This window comes from Eretmochelys imbricata, chromosome 19 (genome assembly GCF_965152235.1).
Source record: "Eretmochelys imbricata isolate rEreImb1 chromosome 19, rEreImb1.hap1, whole genome shotgun sequence".
In the NCBI taxonomy this organism is placed as follows: Eukaryota; Metazoa; Chordata; order Testudines; family Cheloniidae; genus Eretmochelys; species Eretmochelys imbricata.
The window spans coordinates 12045028-12070640 of NC_135590.1; the positions used below are offsets into that span (position 1 = coordinate 12045028).

At 55.6% G+C, this 25613-nt stretch overlaps 1 protein-coding gene across 1 annotated transcript; it reads right to left on the minus strand.

The window, feature by feature from the left end:
• Window positions 1-23190, minus strand: LOC144277402 (mitochondrial peptide methionine sulfoxide reductase-like). The gene is made up of 5 exons (XM_077838162.1): window positions 23112-23190; window positions 22259-22378; window positions 12467-12571; window positions 7388-7494; window positions 1-177 (listed from the first exon to the last, which is right to left on the minus strand). The coding sequence occupies exons 1-5, from the start codon at window positions 23152-23154 to the stop codon at window positions 1-3; spliced, it is 552 nt and encodes a 183-aa protein (XP_077694288.1). The 5' UTR covers window positions 23155-23190.
• Between the last annotated feature and the right edge of the window lie 2423 nt (window positions 23191-25613).

The window sequence follows — 25613 nt, forward strand, 5'->3', positions numbered from 1 at the left end:
TCATGACTCTTGTTCAGCTGCGGGGCAGATGGGACAGGCCACGCCGGTCCCCTTTTGGCCGCAGTATCCCTTGGGGGTCTTGTGCAGGTACTGCTGGTGGTAATCCTCTGCGTGATAGAACTCCCCGGCCGCCTGGATTTCAGTGGTGATGGGCCCCAGCTGCCGTTTAGCCAGCTCCTAAGGAGAGGAGACAGGAGGAAAGGATGTCAAGCTTAGTGCACCTGGAAAGGGAGCAAGTGGCATCACCAGCTGGAGCCAAGCCTCCAGGTTGACAGGCATTGGGGGAGAAGCTTACACGCTTCCCCACTGCTCCAGTATAGGACCTCGGGGCAGAGGCCGTGATGTGATCTGGGGAGAAGAACCACAGCAGGGACACCACCGCCAAAAACCCAGGGGCAGCTGGCGGGAGAGTGAAATTAAAGCAGCTCACCAGGACCACTTCCCAGAGCAGGGGCAGGGGGCGTGGGGACGGGTGCTGGGCATACACAGCAGTAGGCCGGGAATCTGATTGGGGGGGAGGGGCGGTAAGCATTTTCTATTCACTTCCATTCAGGGACACTCTTGGCCAACAAGTCCCAAGAGCTCCAGCCCCGGGCAACAGTTAAACCCTGCAGCACCCCTGGGAGGCAGGCAGCAGGTGTGAACCCTGGTTTACATTGGTATATGGCCTTGGACAAGTCAGTTGAAGGGCTGGGAATAGAATCCAGGAGTCCTGACTCCCAGTCCCCTGCTCTGACTGCTAGGCAAGTCCCCCAAAAGGAAGCCACCTTAAAAATAGGAGCAGGAACTTGAAGGAGTTGGTGAGGAAGAGACCTGCCAGCAACTGCTAGTTTCACTGGGAGACCAGAGGTGTTTGTGTCAAACTAGCTCTTTAGCCAACACAAACCCTACCCATCTAGAGCTCACACAGACCCTTCCCAGCGCCGGCCCAGCCCGGACACCTCAACAATGGGCCCACCCTGAACATGTGTCAGAACAATAGAACCAGAGCGGATGAGCACGATCCAGGCTGCCAGAGAAGAAACTTGGGACTAGGGCTTCACCCCGCACCCTCTTTCCTTAGACAGCCACTGTCATCGCCAAGCTAACAGACAAGAACCGGGTTTCCGAGGGGATCCTCCAGCCCCTGCTAGGACCACCCTGGATACCAATAGGAACTGTGCAGGGGTTGCAGTACACCAGACTGGCCACAAGGGGGCTGTAAGATACCCATTTCCCTAACGGGTTGCAAGCCTGGCTTGGCGGCTACCCGGCTAACACCCCCAAACAGAGGCATTATGTGAGCAAAGCCCCTGGTGCAGATCCATCACTCCAGTGTGTGTGTGAGGGGGGAGGCTGGGCTCATGGGATCTCAGCAGGGAAAGAAAGAGAGGGGGAAGGGCAGGGCAGGCTATGGGGTGAGAAGGGAGCAGTTCACCCCCACCACCAACCCCCTCTGCAGGGTCTGAGCTCAGACCAAGCCAGGCCCCTCCATGCACGCTCTGCAAAACACAAGGTGCGCTGAGCTGAGAAAGCCACCTAGACAAGGCGAGAGGGGATCACTGGGGCACCCCCTCCAGCCTGCCAGGAACTAATCCCTCTGCGTCTCAGACAGCGCCTCGCCGAATGCCTGCTCCGCCACACGAGCCAGGCCCCTGCCAGCAGGAGTGGCTCAGCCGGCAGACGCGTGGCTTGGAATGGACAGAAGCGAGGAGCGCGCCAGGGTGGAAATGCCGCTGCTGAAAAGGGGGAGGCTAAAAATGAATCTGCACCTGCCCGGGGAAGGACTAGTTCTCGCACACCACAAACTAATTCTTACAGTGGCTCCCGGTGCCGAGGCGCTAAGGCCCCTGGGATACACCCCCTGAAATCCTAGCACTCAGCACGGTCCGCTGGGTAAGCCGTAGGCACGACTCTGTACATTCGGCTCTGTGTGAGAGCCAGGAGAGGGGTATAGCCTCAGAGTTAGATACACTCATGGAGGCAGGTCTCTTACCGCGATTGCAGGGGTGAATGTGCACATCAGAACTGTCCCTCCACGTCACTGCCTGGGGACCCGGCTTCTCCTCCAGAGCCTGCCCTTCGGTGACCATGGGCAGGGGCTCCCAAGGCTGTGACTGGACCCTAGCTATGCTTAACAATTTCTGCTCCTCCGCTTTCCATGTGTGATGGTGGGTGACTGGGGATTTCACAGTTTACATGCAATACCACCAGTCTCTAGTAATCCACCGTACACTAATGTTGGGCTCTGTCTCCCTCTAGTGGCTGGCCCACATCAGATGTTTATGAGTCTACGATTGCAGCTGCCCTTCTGACACAAGGGGCCTAGCCTTTAGCGAAGGCAAGAACGACTCATGTCTAGGACACTATTCTGTCACTATTCATGGATCTAGGACACTATTCTTCCCTTAAGAGAGAAGCGTGTCCTAGATCCATTGGGGAGTGTTTCCACATTAGATCCCCAGTATTCCAGCTGGCTTCCATGGAACCAGTAACCCTGCAAGGGCAACCGTCCTGGCTGTGCAGCTCTTCATCATGAACGATTTGCTCTTTGAGCACTCCTTTCATCCAAGGACTTCAAAGGCCTTTACTAAAAGGTCTTCCAAGCATTCTCTCTCTCTCTCTCTCTAGGCCACATCAGGGCAGCATCTGAGCCATCCCTGGGTGGGAGCTAAGGATTGTTAGTTTCATTTTACAGAGAGGGAAACTGACTTGCCCAAGGTCAGGCAGCGACAGAGTCAGGAATAGGACCCAGGAGTCCCAATCCTCAGCACCTACGCTCTGGTCAAACTCCCTCGCTAGCACTCAGAGGTCTTAACTTTGTAGTCTGCTGCTGTAACCACTAGATCACAGTGCCTTCCTGCCAGAGTGCTGGGGAGTCTGTTCTACTGCAGCAAAAACATACAACGTACAAAAACGGAAGAGAATTAGACAAATCAAAGCAGCATCATTAAGGAGGCAAGAGGGGCCAGGAGTCTAACCTGGGGACCTCTGTTAATTTTTACCAAATCCTCTTATAGAGCGTGGATACATCCAGGGGCAGCTCTGCTCCCTCTGAACTTTCCTGTTGCTTGTCTCCATAGGATATGTCTACACTACACACGAAGCCTGGGTTCTCACCCACTTTGAGCCCAAGCCCCACTTCCATCCACACACAGATGTGTCTGACTTGGCTCAGCAAGCACTCAGGTCGTAGGACCCTGCTAGGGGGTGGAGAAGAGCCCAAATCCCAAGTCTCAGCCCTGTCATTTTGCAGTGTGGACACATGGCAAGCCACAGACCCAAGTCACAAGGTCTGCACAGCGCAGTGCGGACGTGTTAGCATGACAGAGCACTGAGGTCGGCCATTGTAAACCCAGGTTTCCAATGCAGTGTGGACACTCTAGTGTGGGCCTGGAAACACCGAGTTTACAAGCCCGGGCTTACTGCGCACGTAGACATAGTCTCAGATTGCAAGCCCTTTGGGGCAAGGTCCGTACCGAACTATGTCCATACCAGACCTGGTACAATAGGGCACCCAGTCCTACTGGCTATTTGAAAAGGCTCCCTGGTACCATTATCCCCATTTGGCAGATGAGGGGAAACTGAGGCAGAGATGCCCCGGTGTCAGTTTATGGCAGAGACAGAATAGAACCCAGATCTCTAGCCGCCCTGGAGCCCTGTGTTCTAGCCCCTGGACACAGCTACCTCTGAAAGGGCTGAACTGGCTGCTCCAAGAAAAGGAGAAACGCCACTTGTCAGGGCCGCTCTCAATCACTCACTGAGCCAAGCCGTGATGGGCAGAGGTGCTGAGAAGGGGGTTTTATGTCAGGGCGCAGGTATCTACTAGGAGGAGGATACTGGGGAAGGGGAGGGGCTGATTTAGAGGCAAGTGGGGTTTGTCTCCAGTTGGGGAAAAGCCCCTTGTGGCTCCCATCAGCTGTCAGCCAGCTCTTTGATGTGGGGCGCATCGTTAATTGCATTAAAGGAGTCGGTGGCTGTGGAGACTTTCCAGCGGATGGAGGAGATGGAGGGGGGAGACTTGCGTTTCTTCGGGGCCCAGAACAATGCAGCTTATCGGCGGGCAGAGTTAATTCACATGTTGGGGGGGGGGGGGGAAGACGCCGGGTGCGGGAGCCGATAAGGAGGCCCAGTTAATTAACTGGAACCCAGCAGGGCCTGAAGTTGGGGGAGGAGCCGTGGTGGCAACCGAGCGAGCAGCAGCCCCAAGCTACAGGCCACTGCAAATGAAGGGAGGGGGATTCGAACCCCCTGCTGGTGACAGCCCATGCAGAGATGAGATGGGGGCCCTGGAGAGCCACAGACTTTACCCCAAGAGCAGGGTACCTCACCCCCATGCCTCAGCCCTGCCCTCTAGAGCAGCACATGGCCATGGGATCAGTGTCCCTTTCCTGCCCAGATCACGTCAGACCCCTGCTCCTCCCTGCCTGGTTAAGCTTCCCCCTGCCCAAGGGCAGAGGCCAGCGCCTCTCTGCCTAGGTGGGGGCTTTGGGGATTCTTGCAGAGGAAATGCAGGTCAGGGAAGAGGGCTGAGTTTAGTGGCTGGCTAAGGGGCCAGGTAAGCTCTTATCTAGCACTTTTCATCCACAAAGCTCAGAGGAGAATGACAGAGGTGGTCAGGGGCATTATCCCCATTTTACAGATGAGGAAACTGAGGCACAGAGCAGGGCCGTGACTTGCCCCAGGTCAGAGAGCCAGGAACAGAACCCAGGACTGGGGAAGGCCGTCGGCAGCACACCTGTCCCCACGGCAGCTGAGGAAGATGCCACACGACTGTCCCGGGAGAGATGGACAGTGCTGTGCTGGGTGCTATTCTCATTCCAGTGGAGGTGGAATCTGGGTGGTGAGAGGAGAGAGAGCTATGGAGACAGGATCCCAGGAGGCACTTGCCAACCACGCTGCTCGGCTCCCTCAGTCCCATTAATAAATGCAAAGTTGTTGCTGTCACTGAGTCCAGGCCCAGGCTGAGCCTCGGGAATGGGGCGATGGAATATTTTCCCCCCTGCCCAGGAATATCTTTGCATGGCTAATAGGCTGCGGGAAGCCAAGCTGTTGGCACTGAGTCTTGTTACATGTCACCGGGGATTCCCGAGACATGGATGGATTCTGATCTCCGGCACGCTTCTGGAAATCCACCGTAACCCCCTGGAGATGGAGTGACTCTGGATCCGTGCCAGCACGGCAGCTCAGAGCTGGGCCCACTGTCACCGTGGAAACGGCAGGATTCGGCCCATCACCACTCAGGAAGGCTGTAACCGTATGGGTTGGATTTTCATGAGCACTGATGCTACGCCGAGCAGCCACCCCGAGTTCCTGGCGCTCCACACCTCTGAGAATCAGGTCCTACATGGATCTATTTTATGGCAAGTGTCTATGTGGCTTAGCCATTAAGGGACCGATGGACAATTCTCCAAGGAGATTCCCCGGCGTGTCCCTGCTATAGAGAAGAGCCAGGACTAGGCTGTACAATAGAACAGGGGATTCTTTCGTGGCGGGAGGGCTGGTACAACCTGCGATTCCCTGACTAACACCAGCCGGAGTCAGCCCAAGTCCTGGCCTGGATGAAGCAGTTGTAGACAGCTGACGGGGGCAGCACATGCGGAGTGCACTCGCTCCCCGAGGTGCAGGGAGATTGGCACCCACGTTTGGAAGCACCTGTACTGCTGCGTGCGAATGGGAAACGCCAGATCACCTTTGCTTGGAAGGATGAGCCCCCCCTCATCCCCCGCCCCAGGGAGATGTCATGTGCTAGAGCAGTGCTAAGGCTCACGCTGTCTGGGGAGGGGGTAAAATCCCTCGCCTTGCTCTTTCCATCAGTGGATCCTGACCCATTTTAGAGATGGGGAAACTGAGGCACAGAGAAGCAGTGACTTCGGCCTTGTCTATACTTAGGTTTTAGGCCCTCCTGTATGTGCACCAGTGCAGGCCCCTAGTGTGGACAGGATTCACATAGGTACAGCACTATCTATACCAGTGTGGCTTTCCCCAGCATCAGTTCTAGGTGAGCTGCAGCCATGGCAATCGTGCCTGTAACTTTGTGCCAGTGGCTAAAATACTGGTTCAGACAAGGCCTGGCCCATGGTCCCCCAGGAGGTCCATGGCACCTCCAGGTCTAGAACTTGGCTCCCCTGGCTCCCAGCCCGGTGCCCTGCCACCGCAGGATTTTCTCAACCCACAAGAGTCTGCGGCACAGCTCTGTGCTCAGCAGCGATCGCAGGTGCCGCTGTTGCAAACACAGCCCCTTGATCTTGCAACGGATTAGCCCAAGGCTGCGCAGCCCACCAGAGACTCGCTCCACCGGCCTTGCCCGCAACCCATCATGATCCCCCGCACCCCACCCAGACACACACACGCGCCGCATCTGCCCGGCACGTGCAGGATTTAAACAGGTCGCCTTTAATTGTCCCAGCAACGGCGGCTGGGGGCAAACCGCTTAAGGCCGTGAATCATTTTCGGGGGATGCTGCACCTGTCTCAGTCAATGGCCTTCACCCCCCACATCCCACCCCCAGGCCCAGCTGCCAGTTGCCGTGGCGGCAGGTTGCCAAGGAAACTGGTATATCCCCCAGCCCCCTTCCTCATCAGAAAGGCATGAAGGGCCTTACCGGGGTAATTAACTAACTAGGCCTTGCCTCCCTTTTGTCTCCCCTCCCTCCCCACCACAGGACACAGCTCAGAGGGCAGAGCCTAGCCGCAGCAGGGAGGGGGAGCAGCTGGGAATGCGCCGACACAGCAGAAGCCAGGGTAACAGCTCCCCACCCCCTCCACCAGGGGAGACTCCCCAGCATTTGGTGCACTCACAGAGCCAGGTCCAAGGCAGCCCTGGCAAAAGAAGCCTCCTTCGGCACTACAGCAATGGCCCCAGACCCAGGGCAGGTGGTCAATACAGCCAGCAATGCCGCTCCAGCTGGGTTCTGCAGAATGGCAGCTCTCAGGGCTTTAACCAATGACATTTCTAGGCCCAACAGCTGCAAACAAAGCTTTTCCAGCCCTTTGGCAGGCAGCCTGAAGCAACCGCTCTGAGAAGTGCAAACAGCTCCCTAGACACGTGGTGTTAACTCTGGAGCCTACTGATGGCGATACACATGGCAACATGGTTCACTATTTCACCGTCCATTTTAGCAGAAACATCTGGATACTCTGGGATGCTGAGCAGAGTTTGGGATCAAGGTCAGAGTTTGGATGAAACATCCCCCCACACTGATTTCCCATGCTGGCCCCCTGCCTTATTGTGAGCTGTAGATCTTTGGGGACAGTAAGTCTGTGAGAAGAGCATCCCCTTACACCTGCAGGTGAGTGGAATGAAGGGAACAGCTACCTGCCATTGCTCACTGAGGGACAAGATAACGCATAAGAGATGCTACGCAGCCTGGTTTGCCCCACAGGAACAGGCTCTGCTCCAAACCTGCCTGTTGATACATTGCCTTCGACTTCAGGGCAGCATCCCACTGCTGGGCTCCAAACGTGTGGATGACTGAGCGATACTGTGTGCCGACATCCTCCTCTTGCTGCATGCCTGAAAGACAACAAGCCACACGTTAGGGGACAGAGGGTGCCCAGTGTCCAGGCACACCGGGATCGCCAAAGAGAGGCGCCCAAGCTTAACCTTCACCCCCCAAAAGAGCATTCACACTGAACTCAAAGGCTAACCTCATCCCCGCTGGCACAGCCTGTCGGATTCATTTGGCTCAGGAAGGGCTGCTGATTTTCAATGGCCACCTTCTGCTCCATCATTCAAACAACCCATGACCCTGTCTCAGCAGCCGGTGGGAGCTTCCATTATTATGGCAGCACCGAGATCAGAGACCCAGCTGCGCTAGGCGCTGTACAGATACATAACGAGACAGTCCCTGCCCCAAAGAGCTTGCAACTAGACAAGACAAAAGAAGGATCATTATCCCCATTTTACAGATGGGCAACTGAGGTCCAGAGAGATTTGACTTGCCCATGGGAAGTCTGTGGCAGAACTAGGAATTAAACCCAGATCCCCTGAGTCCCAGTCTAGTACCTTAACCACTGCGCCTTGCGTGAACGCTGCTCCAGAGATACAGCAGCAGAGGTTAGCGTGACTAGAGCACTGTTGAGTGGTGCTAGGCTGGCACCCCTTCCAGCTGCCTCCTATCCACAGAAAAGGGACATGGGCAGAGCCCCCATGAGCCCCCCTACCCCTCATCCTTAACTTGGAGGGCCTGGCCAAATAGACCAGCCATTGGTCTACCCTCATAGCCTGTCCCATCTCATCAACTGAAGAGCCAGTCAGGAGACAGAATGGAGAGGTGGGCAGGGCACCGCTCGAGTGCTTAACTGACCACTGGGTAGGTCAGCATGGTCCTCGTGAGATGGGGGAGACTGAGGCACAGGGAGGGGAAGCGGCTTCCCTGACGGTGTCAATAGATGAGGCAGGATTGGAAGCAGGGAGTTCCAGGTGCTCATTCCCACTAGGGCCTGCCTCTCTGCAGGGGGAGGGGACACCCAAGCCTGTCTTGCCATGCTCTGAACCTCCCTTTCCCTCACCCCCCACCCCAAATGGGCTGCACCCCTCACAATGCTAGCGAAAGGGGAATGGAGTCAGGCTAAACAGGACCCAGGGCCACCAGGAGCTTTTCCTCCCAACCCAGCCCCTCTCTCCCCGAGATGGATTCTCCATCTCAGCCCTCCTCACCCTCTTCTTCCTCCCAGGTCCCAGCAGAGTATCAGCCATCAGCTCCTCTGCCCGCAACCTCCAGTACTGGGAGGGGCCCCAGGTGCTCGGAGGATCCTGCCATAACCCACTTCAGGGGAGGGGAAATAGTGTTATCCTGGGGCAGAGCTCCACCGGAGTCAGTGGGGCCAGACGCCCAGGCGGCAGGAACCGGCAGAGCCCCACCAGAGTCGGTCCAGACAGATGCCCAGCCGGCGGGAACCGGCAGAGCTCCCCTGGACTCAAGGCGGCCCCCACCCACTCCTTCCAGTGACCAGGAACTCCCAAAGGGAGAGCTCAGGCCAGGCCAGGAAGTCAATTCAGTGGCCTGGCTGCCCACGCCCCCAGCACAGCCATTCCAATTACTATTCCTGTCACGGGATGGGCTGTTAATCACAGCTGTACACAAATCTAAGGCACCCTCTGAGCTCCTTGTCAGCCCAGTGGCTGCTGCCGGTTATTAATCTGCATAAATTACGGTGCTCAGGTTTGCCACTCACTGGGGATGGTGCTCAGTGCAGTAATGGGACGCACTGGAGGGGGGCTGGGAGTTATTGTGGCAGAGGAGGGATTGGAGGCCCCATGGGCATCCTCTCAGCCAGGTGCTCCAGAGAGGAGGGGTCGGACTGGCTGTAGGGGCCCTCAAGCTGCCAGGAGGGGCCGAGGGAAGGCAGCACCAGGCAGCGCTCAGGCTCTGTTACCAGGCAGCATGGGGTGGAGGGAGATGTGATAGTGGAGCTGTTCACTGCCCCTGCTAGTCCAGCTGCCCCAGAGAGAGACCAGAGCCCCCGAGTTGCATGGGGAAGGGAATCAGAGCGGGGGGTGAGCAGGAGGGGCCGACAGTCAGGCTGGTGGTAGCTGGAAGGCTCCTGGCATCACATGCTAAGAGAGGGACACTCTGAGCCACGTGTGGGTATTAAACTCTCCCAGTGCTGGCGTGTCAATATCCCATCTCCATGGCATGGCTGGGGGTGATCTGGTTAAACAAGGAAAGCCCAGTTCATCTAGGGGAAGGGGGAACCTTCCCTGCTCTGAGGGGGTGGGGGGGTGTCTGTGTGTATCCAATTGGTCCCCAAAGGACACGGAAAGGGGGGTGTTTAGGAGGAGCCTGCCCAGGGCTGCCAGTCCCTCTTCACCTCTCTCCTTCTGGGAGGACTCAGCTTCCTTTGGTCCCACGGGTGGGTGCTCCCCGCAGAGGCTGCAGGCAGGGGGCAGCGTAGGCAAGAGCTGGGGGTCATGGCACAGGGAGCACCTCAGACCCAGGTGTTGCTGGGCAAGTCTAGAAGCACCACAGATCCAATCCTTGGGATGGTACAATTCCCAACTCTACCATGCATGTCCTTGGGCAAGGAATTGCACCCCTCTGTGCCTCAGTTTCCCCATCTATGAAACTGAGGCATGTGCACTTAGCGCCACGGATGAGCAGAGCTATAGCAAGTGGGGACACCGGCCAGGACGGGCTGTGTCAGGCTAGACGTGTCACCCCACACACCCCTTCCCCTGCAGCCCTTTGAGGCCAACTGCATCTTGTCCAAGGGCTTGTAAATCCAGCCCGGGGCCTGAGTGTTCCTTCAGAGGGTTAACCAGTCTCCTCTCCCCCTCCACCCCAACGGTTTCAGGGCCTGACCCCACAGAGTCAGTGGCTGAATACGGGAGCTTGTCTGGGGGACAAGCGCTGAGCTGTGAGGTGCTGTCCCAGGGGCAGCAGTCCAGCCAGAGGGCACTGGGCCTGCAGCCAGCAGGGAGGGGTGCTCATACAAAACCATATGGGAAACACCCTGAGCTAACCAAGGAGCCAGGCCAAGGGAGTGCAGAGGGCAAGGCAGCTGTTCGGGGCCAGAGGCCCTGGGGACCCCATGGGAACAACTGTTCGGCGCCTCCCCACTCTGGGGGAACGCAGGGCCCTGTTTGGGTAACTGGGGCGCCCAGGGGGGATGGCTCAGCCCACAGCTGGCTTGACAGGGGGAAAGTGACCTCCCCCCCACGGCCTCAGCCCCTGGAGGCACCCAGACTGTGGGGGAAAGGCATGAGAGGGCATGGGACTGCCCTCTGGGACAGGCCTGATAAGAGCTCGGTGGGCCGGGGGCCCTATGGTCAGGAGCCAGCCAAGACTGGGCCATTTACATGAGGCATTAGAGGGTCTTGTGGGGGGAGGCAAGGGGTAAAAGGCACAACCCCCCCTCCCCGCCCATGGACATAGATCAGGGACCTCCAGGGAGACAGCTTGGTCCAGAGCGTAGGGCAGGGGACTGGGATTCCGGAGCCCTGGGATCTATTTCCAGCTCTGCAACTGACCTGCTGCAACCCTACGGGCAAGTCGCGTACCCCCAGGCCTCCATTTCCCCTCCCACCCTGTCGACTGCAAGCTCTGGACCAGGCCCTCTCAGAACACACCCAACCAGCCTCCCTCCAGGAGACTGCAGCCACCTCGCCCAGTGTAAACCCTGTTTTTTTGGCACGTGCGGGGGGCAGGCGGAAAGCAGGGAGGGTCCCTCCAGTGCTGCAGGGCCTGTAGATGGCACCGGCCGTGTCCCCTCCCCACTACTGCCCATCCGCGGTGCGGGCACACATTGCCCGTTAAAAAACAAACACGCAATTAGAAGCCGGCCAGCGATGCGCAGAGACTGCTAATCTCCTCATTAAAATTATGCTTCGGTACAACAGGGCCCCAGCCCGGCCTCTCCCCCTCCCCTCCCCGCCGCGGACGTGATGCAGGTTTCAAACAGGCATTCCTCCCTGCCCCCTCTTTATTTAATACCCCCACCTCTGTGCAGCTGAGCCCCTCCCCCGCCAGCTTCCTGAGGGGGGCCCCCCCGTCAGCTGTAGCATTCCCATCAGTGCTGCAGAGCTATCCTGGGGCTGGAGGCATTTAAAGAGACAGAGAACCGGGGGGGGGGGGGGCAGTGGGGAGCTGGATAGCGGCACCTGGTCCATGCAGCATCCCTCCTCTGTCTGCCCCTGGCCCCCCAAGACACGGTGACTTCTAGCGGTCAGATTAGACAGTTGTGATGATCCCTTCTGGCCTTAATATTGATGAACAGCTCTGGATCTCAAAGGGGGAGGGGACCACCCAGCATTGCCTGGGGACCCACAGACAGACCCACCCAGCCCCAAGCAATGGCTGTGGGTCCCAGAGGATCCTTTACTTCCGACGAAGCCCATGGACGGAGAGCCAGCTCGCACCAGTCAAGGTTTGTGGGTAAAATACTGGACTACAGGAGATCTGGGTTCAGTTCCCAGCACTGTCCCAGACTCCCCATATGAGATCTTGGGCAAGGCATTGAATCCTTCCGCGCCTCAGTTTCCCCTATCTGCAAAATGGGGATAAAGATACTCTCTCACTAGGCATGTGCGCAGCTCTGGGCACAACGGGGCTATTTCTCCAGGCAGCACCTCACCGGCCAGGCCTGGTGTAGGGCTGCCCTGATTGTGATTACACATGCCTCTGTCTTCCCTGCCCATGGAAGCAGGTGACATCCACCATGAGCAGAGAGAGTTGCTCTTGTCCCCAATGTGGACAAGAGTCACAGGGGCAGTGAGCTACATCATTCGGTGCGGATGGGCACCACAGCCCTTCATGCATGGCTTTGAGCTCCCATCGCCTTCTGGGGCAGGATCGAAGCCCCAAGACCACGGCAGAGATCCAGGCCGGTGGTTTGGGGGATGAAGACGGCTCACTTTCCGTCTCTGCTGACAATGGGGGAGGCCAGGGAGCTGCAGCCAAAAACCTGAGTCTACACAGGTGGTTACAGCGGCTGCATCTGGCACCACTCGCTGACCCTATGGACACAAAGGCCCTTAGCCTTACCTTGGGTGGGGTCATGGTTCTCCCAGAAGGCTTTGAGGAGGGCCTCATAGCTGGTCTTCTGTGGGTCGTACACAACCCTGACCACTTCCGCATGTCCGGTCAGACCTGCGGGGAGACGAGGGAGGTTAAACAGCCCTCTCTGCTCAGCAGCAGCTCTGCCCCCTTCCATAGGAATCCGTCTGCAGGAGGATGCTCGCCCCTGATCAATTAGCCTGAGATGCTGAGCAACAGTCTGTTCTGTGGTCCCCAAGCTTTGGGTTTCAAAGTAACCTAGGTTCAATTTGAACTGCGATTCATAGGCTCCATGGCCAACGGGGGACCACTGGGATCAGCTAGTCGGAGCTCCTGTACAACGCACGCCAGAGAACGCCCCTAAAATAACCCCCAGAACAGATCTTTTAGACAAACATCCCATCTTGAGTCTACAATTGCCAGTGATGGAGAATCCAAATCCACCACAACCCTTGAGAAACCAGTGGTTAATTGCCGTCACGGCTGGACACGGGCACCTTCTTTCAGGTCTGTGTCCATCTGGCTTCAGCTCCAACCCATCGCTCAAGCCTCCCCCCGCCCCCCACTCAAAAGGGGGACGCTGCTCGGCGGCAGTAAAGTGTGCCTTTCACACCCCACGCCAACTCTGGCTCAGGTGACAAGGAGTCCGGCCATTCTAGGCCTAGAGCCCATCACACAACATGGTGTCGTCCATGCTCACCGCTCAGGAGGGGGCTAATGCTGGAGCAGAAGGTGGCCTAGAATGGTGGGGGGGCAGAGGGAGCTGTGTGGGTGGGAGACTGCACCTCGCAGGCCTGTCAGGCCCTGGCGCCCAGCAATCACAAGACAGGGCTAAAAGGGAGGGGAGCACAAGGCCAGAGGAGATGTTAGGATGGCGGTACAGTGTGAGGGAGGGGACACACCCTCAAGTCTGCAGACAACAGCACATGAGAGGAACCCCCGCCCTCCCCCAGTTAACGGCACCACCACCGGCTAGATCACAGCAGCCCTCCTACACTAGTACCCGTGCTGCCCCATCCAGTGATTCCATGTCACCCTGCTATAGCACCTTTCCTCCCAGGCACGGGACCTGCCTCCCAGCACCTGAGGCAGGGAGGCATTTGTCCCATTTCACAGACGGAGAAACTGAGGCCCCGAGCAGGGGAGTGACTCACCCAAGGTCGCACCCCAAGTCAGTGGCGGAGCCAGAATCTTTGCAGATCACAGCGTCCCAACACCCAGTCTCCTCCTCTAACCACTAAACCACACTGTCATCCTGAGCAGTGACGGAACCCAGGAGTCCTGACTCCCAATCCCCCTGCTCTACCAGAAAGAACGCTCCCCTCCCCCCCCCACAGATAAGAATAGAAGCTTCCTCTCCTCCAACCACTGGGCCATGCTCCCTTCGCAGAACTACCAAGAGGCCTGAATCTTGGTCTCTCCTCCCTCAACCACTAGACCGCACCCTCTCCTTTGTGTGGACTGTGCTCGGGACACTCAGCAGTTAAGAGTGGTAATAGTTAAAGATTGCTAATGCTGCATATGCTTCCTGATCCCTGAGAGGCTGGGAGAGGAAACTAGTCTCTTTAGTATCAGCCACCAGGGGGGGGGGGGGGGGGCAGCATAGTAATTGGGGAAGGAATGGGTGCGCGGGAAGCCCAGTGAGGCAATGACTGCTACACAAACAGCCCAGTGAGCCGTGCGGGGACGGGCAGCAGCCATGGCCAAGGGCTGGTTTTGCAGCAGCTCCGTGGGAAGGGCACAAGTGCTTGCCCGGGATGGGGTCTGCATGCGCAGTAGCAGCATCAGCAGATTGCAGCTCTCCCGGACGTCCCTGCTTTGGCAGCTGCTGCAGGGCCAGGCAAAGAGGCAGCAGCCAGAGGCAGAGCTCCCGCTGGCTGCCATAACCTATTATCCGGCGCAAGCTCCCACCAAGGGCCACAGCCCGGGCTGTGCAAACCCCACCCTCCTGCAGCAGAGAGACCGACCGTCTGCTGCGCGCAGAAAAAGGGCTTCCCTTTTTCGCTTCTGTTGCGGCTAGCGAGTCTGCCCCAGGTGGCATGGAGGCAGCCCTGTCCAGGTGTGTGTCATAGGCTCCACAAGACGGAGAGTCTGCTTTAGATCAACTCATAGGGTCCAGATCCAAAGAGCAGGCAGTGTGGGGCTACAGCAGGGGTTCTCAACCTTTGTCTTTCTGAGGCCTCCCCAACATGCTAGAAAAACTCCACAGTCCGCCTGGGCCACAGTTTTTCTGTATATAAAAGCCAGGGCTGGCATTAGGGGGTAGCAAGCAGGACAGTTGCCCCAAACCCCATGCCACAGGAGGCCCCACAATTCTTGGGCTTTGGCTTCAGCCCCTGGTGGCAGGGCTCGGGCTTCAGCTTTCTGCCCTGGGGCCCAGTGAGTCTAATGCTAGCCCTGCTCTCTGATTTATTTTGGTGGTTCCCCTGAAACTACTCATGGCTCCCAGGCCCCCAGTTGAGAACCGCTGGTCTACAGGGTGGGGCACTGAATTGGGACTCAGAAGCCCTGGGTTCTCCATCACTGACCCACTGTATGACCACTGGCAAATCACCTCCGTGTGTACCACTGATTCCCCTTCTGCCCTTTGTCTGTCTTGCCTATTTAGATTGTACAGCACCTTGCACAATGAGGCTAGTACAATACAAACCAGAGGGTCACATATTTTATTGTATAATATACACAATACAAAACTAAACCCCTTAAAATGGAAACAAAATGCTTTGATTTTGTCCAAACACTTTTTTCTTCAACTTTTCTAGTTTTTGCTCTGATTCAGAACTAAGCCAAGGCCTCAAAATCTCTGTGAAATGGAACTTCTGGCCCCTGCACAGCCCCAGGTACGGACATGGTTATGCCGGATGGTGTAAATGGCTGCCTTCAACCTGTTCTGTGATCTACCGACAATTACCGAAGTGGCTGAAGCGGATAGCTTTGCTCTCCAGGCAACAACTCCCCCATTTTGCTACACCAGAGGGGGAAAACCCAGGCTAAGGCAACAGCTGAGATGTTGCGGCCAGCACGCGATGGCCTTTTCTGGTGTTTCTGACACAGCCGGGCTGGCGCTAGCTTTGACAGTTAAAGCCGCAAGGAGCGCTCATCCGTCTCTCAAGTTGTCTATTAACAGGATCTCCCCATTCCCACTGGTGCTCGCTTTCCCCCGCCAGCCAGAAGAGTCCACCTTCAGTAATAAACAACAGGCAGTGTTTACAGCTCTTTGAATCCTGGGATCTGAGTAGGCATCACAAAGCTGACTAACTTGTACTCCCGCACTGCAAATGGGGAAACTGAGGCACAGAAAGGTGGCGTGACTTCGCTAAAGCGACTCGGCCAATACCGCGGTGACAGAGTCAGAAGCAGAAGCCAGGCCTCCTGACTCCAAGGTGCCCTGCATTTCACTATGGCTTTTTTGTTCCATAGCTCCCAGCTGCATGACTTGCCCGGTCCGTGGACAGTGATGCTAGCATTCCATGAAGCTCTTGAAGCCTGGTGAGCCACAGCCGTGTCCTTAGTGCCAGCTGCAGAAGCCAGGCAATGACCCCACCCCTGCAAATGGTTTTTAAAACCAATGCAGCCCCTAGGCTGCCTGGCAGATACATTCCACCCAGCCCCACTTCACAAGGCTGAGCCCCCGACCCAGTTCAAGCAGCACTGGAAGAAAGGGGGAAGCCCGGGCTATGCTGAGATGCCGTTTTTGCCCAGCACAGAGATGTACAGAGGGAGGCCAACGCCGTCTGGTAGCCTCAGCCAACCAGCTGGCGAGAGGAAAAGCATCTCCAGGGAGAGATGCACAGCAGAGCCATGCCGGTGAGCTAGGGACCCGCCGAAGGCCACTGAGCAGCAGAGGTTTCCAAGTGTTGCAAAGCCAGGGAGGTGTTTGGGCCAGGGGGTAGGAACATCAGTACTTCCCTCCCCTCCTCCTGCCGGGCCAGCAAGGGCTGTTCTGCTCCGCAAAGGTCATTCTGAGCCTTGCATCTGACTGTACCTTCCTCAGGAAATCTCCAAACCACTGCTTCGGGATCAGCCACTGGCTCTCCCTACAGGGGCAGGGCGGATGCCTCTCCACCCAAGAAGACCATTCTAACCCACCCCACTTAGCTATCTGATGACCCTGTGGGCTGGACTCCTGCCCACTCTACACCGCTCCCCCCACCAAAATAATCTTCCCTCATCTTTCCCCTACTTCCTCCCTCCCTGGGCCAGGGCCCAGCATCCCCATGCACTGGGCAGGAGAGACGGTCTGTTGCACTGCTCTGCTCCTCCAAGCCAGCAGCAGAGCCAGCCACGTTCCCGTTCTTTGGCAACATTCGGATTCCGCTCCCTGCTCCAAGGATGGTGTTGGGGGGGAAGAGGGCAATCAAATCACACAGCTGCAGCTAAGGAGAGCATCAAGATGACCCCGAATGACTCTAGTGGTTGTCCCACAGGCAAGTCCCTATGAGCCTCCTGCTGCTCTTACAGGGTCACAGAGACGTGCTGCCAGAGAGTGGCAGAAGTGGGGGGACACAGCACAAGGCAGAGCTGTGGTTGCTGTAAGGCAAATGCCCCATGGGCAGGAGCGCTGCACATCACTCCACCGCCTACCAGAGGGTCACGATCCGCTCGCAGGAGCATCAGCTCTCTCTGCTGACTGTTACAGCACAACTGGCCCTCAGGCTAAGTGGGCCCAGCAAGGCTGGGTTTCCTGGATGGGAGTCCCAACATCCAGCAGCGCAGTTAGCAAGTAAACAATGCATCTGGCCAGGACCAGTTGCACAAGTTCACTGCCTTTAGCAGCTGGGAGGCCTGGAGATCTTTGGCTAGAAAGTGTTAGAGAAGGGGAACAAATTAGGGGATTTGTCTTCCCCTTCCACAGCTACCAGTACAGACAAAGCCTGAGCTTGGAAGTTGCCTGGAAACTACAGTTCATTTCCTTGTGGCCAGCTCATCGTAGACAGGGGCTAGGGTAGAGATGGCAGAGCATGAATGCCCCTACCAGATTTTACAAGATCGGAGACACTGACTTACATAAACCCTTACGGGGAAAGTCCTAACGGATTTAACAGGGGTGAAGTCATTGGGATGCTGCAGAAATTACTCTAAAACCTACAGAGTTTAATGGAAGATGAGATCTTTCCCATAGGCTGTTTCTTTTTTTAATCCATCCTGTAGAATTTCTAACGTTCTATTCACTTCGATGGGGGACTTTTCCTGAAGGGAATATTCCCTCGGCTGAAATTAACAAGCGGGTGAGTTGCAGAAAAGGTGCTGGATTGACAGCCTTGCAGACAGAGGTTCTCTTCCCCCACAAAGCAGACAGAGCAGGGACAGGGGGTTGTTCCAGCTTCCCTTGCAGCACCCCACCCCACCCCGCTGTCCCCCAAACTCCAGCACTGCCACCAAACCAGCCTGCCCTGCCACCATGTTTTAATGCTGGCCTGGATCATTCGACCTATCGAACCTTCAACCTGCCAACAAGGTGTTCTGGGAGCCAATGGCACCCATTGCAGTGGTGGGTTTTGCAATCTCAGCATCCACCCCGCTAGGAACTGGACTGAGATCCAGCAAACTCATTTCACATGGGCTACCAAAGTGCACCGGGCAACAAAGATTTGCTGACCGTCTCCAACCTGGCCTGGACTGGCAGCAGCAGCCTGCACTTTCACTCACACCAGCCCCACCAAACTCCCGCCAGTGCCCCTGTGCAGTCACATGCACCCGGGGATGCTGCCTCCACTCTGCGCAGTTGTTTCGGTCACTCCTTAGTGCGGGGGGGATAAGACGCTCTCTCCCCCATTGCATTATGTTAATACCCAGAACCGAGACAACAGACGCGGATAATATTTCTTGCAGACAAGTAATCCTCCGCGCCAGTGTGCGGAATGGTTTTGCAGATAAGACATGAAACAGTCTGTTCAGATTTCTGATGAGTTGGGGGGGGGCAGAGCTGGAGAGAGAAGGGGAAGTGTGTGTGCGTGGGGGGGGGGGGGGCGGATTAGCCTTCCTAATAAATACATTGGCACACTGATGGAAGCCGTGCCAGGCCACACTGCAGTACCTCTTGCTGTTCATTAACAAAATCCCCCTCGATGTCATGCTAACAGCTGCTCTGGACAGTGGCTCTAGAATCTAGTGGAGGTTCTGGGTAACACGGGGCTAGGCAACCTATGGCTGGGGAAAGCCATAAACAAATCAGAGACTGGGTCAATATCATTCCCACTTTACATATGCAGAAACTGAGGCATGGAGAAAGGTCACACGGAGAGTCATGGCAGAGCCAGGAGTAGCACCCGGGTTTCGTTAACTTCTTAGCCCTGCTGTTGAGTGGATGATGCTCAGGGGAGGGAAGAGGAGAGAAGTCAGTGAGCTGAATGGTCAGATTCCAGTCATTTTGCAAAGGAGACCACCAGAAAGACACCTCCGCCCTCTCTCCCCCTGTGCATGGAGTTTAGATTCCATCCAGTCAGCCTGATTCCAAAGCCCAGTGTTGGGTACCCACTTCCAGGGTATTGTACACAGCGATCTCTGGACCTCAGAACAAGAGCGCCACGGCATTTCCCTGAGCCTCCAACTCACTTAAACACTGGGGGCACACAGTCACCAAGGGGACATGCTAATCCCAAAGGGAGCAGCCCTGAGCCTGGGGCGTAGGTCCTACACTCAGCTTCCCAATCGCATGGTCCGGCCCATGGATGCTGACTGCTTGATGAGCTTCAGAGGGTGCTGTCTGGGAACGGGGCCTGTGGCTCAGAATCTGGCAGGCACCACGGGATTCAGCGTGGGGGTGGGGATGTCTACTGTGCAGCTCCTTCGAGCCATGCCCTGGATCCGATCACCCTGGGGATTTAGGAAACGTCATATCTGGACCCACCCCTATGGCTCAGCCCCATCTGTACTGGGCCCGGGGAGAGCCTGGCTCCGTGGTTAGAGTGGGTTAACATTAGCCCTCAGCTGATGGTCTCATCAACTGGATAATCAAGCCCTTATTAACACAAGCTGAGGGTGCTTGAGTGGCTGCCTCTCCCCAGGAGAAGCCAGCTCAGGCTGTGTCTCTGTCCCAGTGGGAAGCATCCTCTGACCCAACCCCCAAACTTCGGCGCAAGCCCCAGCAGCTCCAGACCCAAGTACCTCCTGTGTCCCAGGCCCTTCTATTTTGGGTCACTCCATCAGATCATCTTGGACACACACACACACTCCCCCCCTCACCTGGCTGGTCAGCATGGGCTGGCTTAGCTGGGCATCAGGCCCAGCCTGGCTTCGTGTTTGTGTATTGCTTTACCACATCCCAGCTCCTGTTTCCAGAGGACAGGACAACGGCCTGCTCTCCCGGCTGCCCCTGATAAACATTTCATGGCTTCCTAAAAGGATACATCTCTCGCAAGAGGTATCCCTCCGCCTCTTAAAAAGACGGGACACTAAGGGCGAGCAAGGCTATTATCCCTCTGCACAGCAGATGAAGGCCAGCATTGTCCCGAAGTGATGAGATAGCTGGGCCCTGAGAGGCTGCATTTCGCATTAGGGTTGGATAAGCTGCTGGGGAGGGGAGCAAAAAGCCACAAACTGGCCCCGTTGGACTTCACTGAACCGAAGTCACACTTGGGGAAATGGGCGTTTGGATGGTCAGCGAGACGGTATCCCACCGGCTCAGAGGAGACTCACGCACTGGGAGCCCAGAAGGGATGGCTGCTTCTCCTGCCACCTACACGCCACCCCTGCAGCATGGGCTCTGACAGCCTGGCATCACGACTTAAAACGCTACCCTTGTAGTTCTACCACTCCGGAGCCTCCTTCCCCCATCAGTTCTCATATGCTCAGCCAGCTTGGGGCCGACCTGAACACGCACAGCAGATCTCCAAGGGACAGCCAGGTGCTGCAGGAAGCTGGGCTGGCAATTCATTAGATGGCACTTCCTCTTCCAAGTCTATGCCCTCACTCTAGGTGGTACTGCGCTGCCATCTTTAAGGCAGAAATCCCGACATGCACCTTCCACTACTCACGCAATGATCATTCAAAATCCTACAACAGGGTATAAACCCCTATGTCCCAACCAAACCGAACGGGTGAATTCCATTTTAACTCTCTTAAGTTCTCACTGCAATTTCAACTGAATACAGCACTTTACACTGCCTATCCTGAGCCATCCCATTGCTGCACACCGTTAACAGCAGCCATGTTCTACCCCAGAAACAGCTGCAGTTCAGCCATAGCTGAAGCAGTTACTGAACAATTGGTAAAGCACTGAGACAGATGGCATTGTATAGACACACGTAGGATCATCAGTAAGTCTTGGAACACGAGGGAAGTTCCAGAAGACTGCAAGAAAGTTACTGTGGTGCCAATATTTTAAAAAGTTAAATGGGATGACCCAGGAATTACAGGCCGGTCAGTCAGACATTGATCCCGGGCCACATGATGGAGCAGCTGATATGGGACTCGATTAACACAGAACTAAAATTAAATTAAAATAATTAATGCCAATCAACGTCCGTTTATGGAAAATAGGTCCTGTCAAACTAACTTGATATCTTTTTATTGGGATTACAAATTTGGTTGATGCAAGTAATAGCGTTGATGTAATATACTTCAGACCTCTGTAAGGCGTGTGACTTGGTACCACACAACGATTTGATTAAAAAATTAGGATGGTATAAAATTAACCTGGCACACATTAAATGGATTAAAAGCTGGCTAACTGATAGATCTCAAAATGTACCTGTAAATGGTTAATCACCATCAAGTGGGTGTGTTTCTACTGGGGTCCCACAGGGATTGGTTCTTGGCCCTATGCTACTTAACATTTTTACCAATGACCTGGAAGAAAACATAAAATCCTCACTGATAAAGTTTGCAGATGACACAAAAATTGGGGAGTGATAAATAACAAAGAGGACAGGCCACTAATACAGAGCAATACGGATCACTTGGTAAGTTGGGCGCAAGCGAACAATATGTATTTGAATAAGTCTAAATGTTGACATTACATTGAGGAACACAGATTGTAGACCATCTGAACATGATGGAGGACTCTATCCTGGAAAGCAGTGACGCTGAAAAAGATTTGGGGAAGGGGGTAGATAATCAGCTGAACATGAGCTACCAGTGCGACGCTGTGGTCCAAAGGGCTAATGCAATCTGTGGATGCATAAACAGGGGAATCTCAAGTAAGAGTAGAGGGGTTATTTTACACCTGTATTTGGCACTGGTGTGACTGTGGCAGAAATCCTGTGTCCTGTTCTGGTGCCCACAATTCAAGAAGAATGTTGATAAATTGGAGAGGGGTCAGAGAAGAGCCACGAGAAGGATTAGAAAATATGCCATATAGTGATAGACTCAAGGAGCTCAATCTATTTAGGTAACAAAGAGAAGTTAAAGGGGTGATTTGATCACAGTCTATAAGAACCTACATGGGGAACAAATATTTGCTAATGGGCTTCTCAATCTAGCAGAGAAAGGTCTAACACGATCCAGTGGCTGGAGGTTGAAGCTAGACAAATTCAGACTGGAAATAAGGTGTAAATTTTTAATGGTGAGAGTAATTAACTGCTGGAACAATTTCCCAAGGGTCATGGGGGATTCTCCATTACTAGCCATTTTAAAATCAAGATGGGATGTTTTTGTAAAAGATCTGCTCTCGCTGAACAGGGAAGTCCTGCAACCCATGTTATGGAGGAAGCGAGACTAGATGGTCACAGAGGTCCCTTCTAAGCTACGAATCTCCAGGCAATTAGAGTCCGGGCAACAGGAACTCCCATGGCAAAGTGAAGCTACAGTTCCCCAAGTAGAAGAGAAGTGAGGTGTTACCTGTACAGATTTCTTTGTAGGTGGGGTTTGGGGTGAAGCCTCCTGCATAGCCCACCTGGGTGGAGAAGACGCCCGGCAACTTCCAGAACATCCTCTCGGCTCCCCAAAAGCACCCCATGCCTGGAAAGAACAGGGGATAGAGAAGGTGAATTTAATGCAAAGAGCTTAATCTGAACCCAGGGAGCATCAGTTCGCCCTCAGCCCAACCCTGCCAGGACACAACCTGCTTTGTGGCAGGTCCCTTTCCTGCTCTCCAGCTCACTCATGCACAACTGCCATTGACTTCAATGAGCACTCCATGCCCAAGCCTCAGGGCCGGGATTGGTCCCTAGTTCAGCATGTGGCTTTTAACACCGCAGACACCTACGGGGTCTGGAGAGGAAGTGAGCGGATGCTGCGTGCGACCAGCAGGGTGCTATAGAGTCTCTGATCAGATCAAATTTTCCCATTGATCTGAAGGTGCGGGACGCACTTGGCCCTTAATAGCCTTCAGGACTGTGAACGGTGGAGCCCGCCGGTAAGGGGCTGTTGACAGTGGGTGGAGGGGCTGACCAGAGGTGATGAATGAAACTGAGCAAAGGACAGTTGCCTGCAATAGCTTATCAGCAGTGAGATCTAGGCTGTGGAACAGCATCCCCAAGACAGAGGGGGCAGACAGATTCTGAGCAGGGTATTGATTATGGGGGCCCGATAGCTCTCCCTCTCCCCCTCCATCTCCCACCTCAATGGTTCATCCTCCATACGGCCCATTCTGGTCCAAGTTCTAAAGGGAAGGAGGAGGGGCAGCCCGCACTCTCACCCAACCAATGCCCCACCACCAAGTTCGAGAAGGGAGAGGGAACAATCCACATACCAAAAATGGCCATCTGCATTCCCTCTGGGAACGGTGGGAGCATCGCGTTCCCGCTGACAGCATGTTTGGCTGCAGGAGGAGAGACAGACATGGATAAGCCCCTTTGCCAAGTCTTTAATAGCCATAATCCCTAGTCCTTATACAGTGCGCTCCATCAGAAGATCTCAAAGCGCTTTACCAAAGGAGGTCAGTATCTTTGTCCACATTTTAAGGATGGGGAAACTGAGGCACAAGGAGGTGACGTGACTTGCCCAAAGTCAATCTGCAGGCCAGGGGCAGAGCCAGGAATAGAACCCAGGTTTCCCCGAGTCCTAGTCCAGTGCCCTAGCCACATCAAATTACTGAAAGCTTGCCACCAAGCTTTAGCTGCCTGCCAGAGAGGGGCACCTGGAATCCCCATCCCCAGCTACACCCAAGAGTCATGTCAATCTGGGACGCCGAGACCAGCAGTGGCTGATCCCAGACACGTCAGCGCCATTCATTGTGCTGCATCAGGGGTTCTCCAGCTTCTCCCAGAGATGGCCTTGCGGACTCCCTGCACCTTGATCCGCCCCCCACAGAGCTCTTAGTTATTAGGCACAAAGCGTATGCTCAGCCAGGTCAAAGAGATGTTTGGGGCCTGGCCCATCGTGATGGGCCCACCGACTAAACAGCCCCTTTCCTTAGCTGTTTCCATACAGCTTCTGGTGCCCTTGTGCTGGGCGTGTCTGGGGTGGCTGCCAGCTCTTCGGGGCAGGGGCCACGGCTCTATCGTCTGCCCCTGCCCCGCTTGCTGGTGGGGTGGATCTGAGCAGTACACTGTCTGCACTCAGATTTGCTCCACCAGGAAATCTCAGCTCATTTCTTGCACCTGGTGTTCAGGGAGGGCCCCCCATTCCCTGCCTCCTCCCCACTTTCCCCAGTCTCCACAAGGTCAAGGAACTCTCCCTCCTCCAGGGGTCACAGGCAGAGCAGCAGCAGCTCAGCTGGCCTGAGAGCCCAGGAGCCGCCTTTGTGACAGCGACTGGACCACACACGCCGGGTCGTGGGTACACAATGGAAACCCAGGAAATGCAGCACGGGGCCCTGCAGCAACTTCTCTTTGCCTGTCGCCCAGGCTCCATTGCACACATGATCAGCCCCTCAGGCGACATGAAACTCACCCCTCAAGCCCCGTGGGGAAGGCGTAAGTGGGACTCAAGATCTGGGCACCCCCCATGCTGGCCCTTTGCTGCACAGGGGTGAATTTCACCTTCATAACTCAGCCAATTTCACCTTCATAACTCAGCTATTCCTAGAACGTCAGTGCCCTGGAATGATCCCAAGAAAGCACAGAAAAAATGGAGCCCTTCAGAGTCATCTAAAGCCCCGAATCCCAGGGCCTAAAAAGCAGGCGGAACCATGGGAAGGGGAATCAGAGGTTGGAGGCTCCTAACGCTAGTTAATTCCATCAAGGACTCAGGGGTCTGAGCCTTTAGTCCCTTCTATCTAGATACCCCATTGAACAGAGTGTTTGGAGAGGGTGTAGTGCAGCCCGCCATCCATGCCACAACTGCTGGATCCCTGGCCAAGACTTCCGGAGAGCCTGCGTGGGGATAGCACAGGCTGTGTTAGCCAAGAGCCAGAGAGAACCACAGGGTCTGTCTGGGTCCAGCAGCTTCCAAAAGGAATCCTCTTTCCATTCATTACAGCAGAGCCCTGGCTACAGAGGCATCCCCATCAGAAACATGATCTGCCGCGAAAGGGTCCGAGCTCACGGGCACCAGGGGTCGGAGAAGATCGTTGGAACCACAGGACCAGAAGGGACCTCCTGGGTCATAGACTCCAGTGCCCTGGTGTGGCAGGTCACCCCATCCACAAATCAAGCTCCTTCTATCTTAAAACTAGTTAGGCTGCTTGCCCGGATGCTGCCGCACAGCGCATCAGCCCCACAGCCCCAACTGCCTGCTAATCCCCAGTCCAGGAGCTGACGTGTAATAGGGTTATCCAATGCCAGCTGGGGATTAGGCCTGCATGGCCCCGATCTGCTCCTTTGTCTCTTCCCCAGGTCTCTATTTTAAGCCTTTGTATCTTTCCAGGGCCTCGTGTTCACTGGAGAAGCGAGAAGCCGAGACAGCTTGTGCAGAGAGCACTCCCCCGCCCCCAACAGATGGGAAAATCTATGTTCCCCGACAGCCTGGGAGAGATCAGCTGAGCGTCACAGCCGGGGTGAGGGAGGAGCCCGGACAGCCCTGGCAGATGAACGCAGCTCAGCTCGTGCACTGTAAATGGGATGAGGATGGCACATAAGCCAAAAGCTCCTCCTAGCACGCAGGAGACCACCATGCTTAATGGCCTCAAGCCTGCTGCTTCGGTTTTAACAGAGGGGCTGCTGCCAGAGGCAGGAGAGCGGCAGGTGTTCCACGGGGTAGCGGGGAGAAGGGTGTCTGTCTACGGGGCTGCCTGGGGAGGCAGAACCGGCTTCTCTCCCCCCAGCTGCTGGGGCAGGTCGCTTCTTGGAAGCCGACTGAAGGATGCTCAGAT